The 4,262-nt window shown below is 28.4% G+C and overlaps 1 protein-coding gene across 1 annotated transcript; it reads right to left on the reverse strand.

The window, feature by feature from the left end:
- Positions 1-3,364: 3,364 nt before the first annotated feature.
- Positions 3,365-3,937, reverse strand: LOC103308398 (ubiquitin carboxyl-terminal hydrolase 25-like). The gene has a single exon (XM_008181685.1). The coding sequence runs from the start codon at positions 3,935-3,937 to the stop codon at positions 3,365-3,367; it is 573 nt and encodes a 190-aa protein (XP_008179907.1).
- Positions 3,938-4,262: the final 325 nt, after the last annotated feature.

Raw genomic sequence — 4,262 nt, forward strand, 5'->3', positions numbered from 1 at the left:
TTATCAAAAAACGAGCCGACGCGTTCGAACGATTCCCCCACCACTGCAGGGCAAAAGATTACCACACGCCGGCCACTACGTAATATGTTCTCATGGCTCTGAACTCTCAACTCTTGGTTTATGTTTGTACTGTTTTTTTGTCTTTAACCTTATTTTTCTATTAAAATTAAAATTCGTCAAAAACATTCTAATATATTATATGAACAAAAATCTCTAAAGTTTAATGGCATTCCACTGATATTAAGTGGAAGAAAAATGTTTCTTATAGGGTTCATCGTAACCATGACGAGTACTTTGGAAATTGCTTATAAGCTCCTTGGTAGGTCTCAGAGCCCCCTGAAATATATTCTTACTTACAAAATGTCCCAAGATCATCTTGAACATTTTTTTGGTTGTATTCGTTCAAGAGGAGGTTTTAATAACAATCCGAATTGTAGTTAGTTTAAAAAAACACTAAGACAATTGTTATTTACCAAAAATATAACTGTAGAAAGTGGAAATTGTTCAAATTTTGTTGCTCCTGGTGGTGATGCCTTAGATTTCCGTTCTGAAAAAAGATGTATTATAAAATCTGACGACAACTTAGATGAAACAGAAATTGATAATTATTTAGATATTCTTTCAAGTATACAGTTAATTGAATATACATATACTAATGAAAAACTTGATTATATTAGTGGATATATTGTAAAAAAATATTTGCAAAAAAGTTGTGTGTCCTTACTGTATTGATCTATTAGTAAAAAGTGATTTAACAGATCATAGCTATGTAAAAGATGCAAATTTTACATCTTTTGTAAATCGGGGGAAATTGAAAATAGTTTCATCAGGTGTATCACTTATTATTCAAGAGCTTGAAAAATCTTTTCAAGCTGTTGTTGTTATAAATAAAAAATTACATAACAATGTGAAACAAAACATTGTAATGTTAGCAAAAAAAAATATATTGAACAAAAGTACTCTATTTTTTTCCCAAATTCACATCCTATTACTGTTCATATTGGTTCCCCAAGTCATGAGTATAGCCTCTTTACTGCACTAAGTCAATGTTTTGTTAATATAAGAATGCGCCATTATGCCAAAGAAATAAACTCTAAACAAGTATTTAAAAATAAATCATCATTAAGGCAGAAATTAACAAAATTAATTTTATTTAACAATATTTAAACTGTTAAAACTACTCATTGAGTGTATTTGATTTGTTTTTATACTTTTATTTATAGGTAATTTGAATGTAATTTATTTTAGTATGATATGTAAATGAATGTTAAATTATATGTTATTAATATTTTTAAAGGAAATAATAAATATTTTCATTAGTATTTTATATTGTATGTGTAGTAATGATAAGTATTGTATTTCTCAAATATATATTAGAGTATACTATACTAATACTTTTAATGTTTTGCTATTAAAAAAATTAAATGATATTAAATTATTTTTATTGATTCCTAATTTAATAATTGTTGAAAAAAATAATGTATTATACTCGTAAAGGTAGTAGGTACGTCGTACTATTATACAGTACATGGCATTAAAGTTGCCCTGCAGTGGTGGGGGAAACGATCGAACGCGTCGGCTCGTTTTTCATTACACGGACGGTATACGCAGTGCGCGCTCCAGTATAGTTTATATACCTCGATGATTCTAAATGATAAGACAATGATAAGACCGCTTATGCTCGGAACAATCTCCACCCACTTGCACGCGTTATCATACCTAATGTTCCGTCTATTTCTCTAATGACCATAGGACAGGACGTCATGACGTATCTACACGGAATTAGATATAATCACATATAATAATGTACACAGCCTGCATTACTGCTGATATAGATAATAAACTTTATCTATTTTATTATCTATATCTGTGATATGTTTTATTTACATTCCGTATGTTGACGTTGTTGGTTGATTACAATTTTAAAATTTATATTATGAATTAATCATGTACTAATTGTAATTGTTTTAAATTAATATGATTCAACGTTGTATTGATTCCTTGTGTAACAATTACATATTAACATCAAGACAAGCCATTTCCTAAAGATTTCATTATGTAAGTTTTATAAGTACCTACCTACCTATCACATTAAATTACTTAATATTTACTTATAATTATGTATTTTGTTTATTGTTTAGATATTACTAATGGCTGAATTACATCATCGAATGTGCATATTATAGTGTAACCAAGCTCAGCTGATGTTATACTCAGTAAACTGTAGTCCAAATTGTTATTTGCCTCTCAAATGGTAGACTTAAGTATAGAGGTATTCCAAATAAATTCAACCAGATTACTATGGACTATTTACAATATTAATAATTCAAATTAAATCATTAAATAAAAGAATTTTTTTTATATTTTATTATATTTCATAAAATTAACAGTGGATTAATACATTTGTATCAATAGATACAGAATTGTGTAAGAATTTTGTATCACACAGCACATTGAGTAATGACAAATTGTTTATAAGATTCATAGTTCATAATACATCAATGATATCAACTAATAAAAATGTTTGCACTGAATGAAGGCCATTGAAAGATTCATATACTTTCAACCCTTAAATTGATTAAATATTTTAAATCTGTAAAAAATAACAAATTTAATGTAATAAATTAGTATAAACACATAGAATAAGTGGCTTTTTAAATATTTACTTTTTACCTTTAATGTATTATATGTATTATTATAATATATAAAATAAATTGTTAGTATTCAAGTTGTATCATAGTTATGTATAATGTAAAATATGAAGTATTATGAATAAATACATTTAAATAAAATCTGATTAGTTATTTTTAGTCACTGTATATTATAATTACATACTTGGCACAAAATTACAGAATAACATGTCATAAACAATTTAAATTATGTATGGAAAATAATATTTTATTATACAGGTTCAAGTCATCTTAATCACTGGAAGATGGGCTTTGTTGTAGAACTGATATTATATAATTTATTATAATATGCCATGACCCTAGGCGAATACCAAATAAATGTTGATAACCTAAAAGACCGCACAATTAAAATTGTAATTTGTGTTTGGAGGATTGAATACAACCATACATATAAGACCAGATATGAGGATAGTTATATATAGTTCAATTATTTAAATAAAAATAAAATCTAGGTTTCTGCTTATGTTAAAAAATAACAATTATTATAAGGGTCAGCGCCCTCACACTTTTTATCCAGGCTTGGGACTGGCAACTCATACATAATATTATGTAAGTGAATAGTTGGCGGTTTACACGTTCCTTTTTGAATCCAATAACAGTCAGATTTTATACAGGTTACGTTTATGATTTATTTTTAGTTGTAATGTTTTGTTTTTTCCAATTGGAAAATATTTTTACATTCTTTTTAGAATGATAACATATACATCCTTGCTGTTGTTTGGCCACCTTTTTTCTGCAACTGTTGTGTCATTGGCGCAAACCCAATTGGAAGTTCCTTGTCTCAGGTATGCTATGTAATGGCCAGAGCTCGTGTTTTCTCCCATATGTAATATTGCGGCTTGAGTTTTGTATTGTGCTCCAGCAATTTCCAAAATAGAGGTGGGTACGCCACTTAGTTTTAGATCTGTTATCTTGTTGGGAACAAATTGACCATTTACAAATGTTGAAGTAAACAGTTTTAGTTGAATTACTATATACTCATTTGCCACTATTATATGATGTTTATTTTCAGAACCTCCGATGTTATTACAATTATTACATCTGTAGTCATCTAATGTATTCCAAACATTTTGATTTGTTGAAAATAATGTTTGCCAAGTTTGTGATCTGTTCTGTGGAATCTGCAAATGTAGAATCAAACTTGTAGGTGCATTGTTGGCCGTTGTATGATTGCAAGTGTTGCAACGAATGGTATATAGTTCTTGAAATCCAAATAAAGATTCAAATGTAGGTCTACTACGGTCCATAAGAGCTTCTAAAAATTCTATACAATCTTGTTGCTGTTGCAGAGTATATAATATTGTCTCGCTGTCCAAATATTCCCTGATTGTTCGAGTATCACATGACCCACTGTTACTACTTGTATATTCGTGTAGGCTATGTTGAAGTGTTGGTCCGAGTTGATTATTGCGAATTTCATTTACAAGAGATTTGCAATTAAAAAGAACCTGTATGACAGAATTAGCATAACATGATACACCATCAATATTAGTAAAGCCATGAAATATACCACTTGATGTTATATCAACTTTATTCTTAATACTTGATATTTTTATTTTTTTTGGATTTTTT

Source organism: Acyrthosiphon pisum, chromosome A2 (assembly GCF_005508785.2).
Source record: "Acyrthosiphon pisum isolate AL4f chromosome A2, pea_aphid_22Mar2018_4r6ur, whole genome shotgun sequence".
Lineage (NCBI taxonomy): Eukaryota > Metazoa > Arthropoda > Insecta > Hemiptera > Aphididae > Acyrthosiphon > Acyrthosiphon pisum.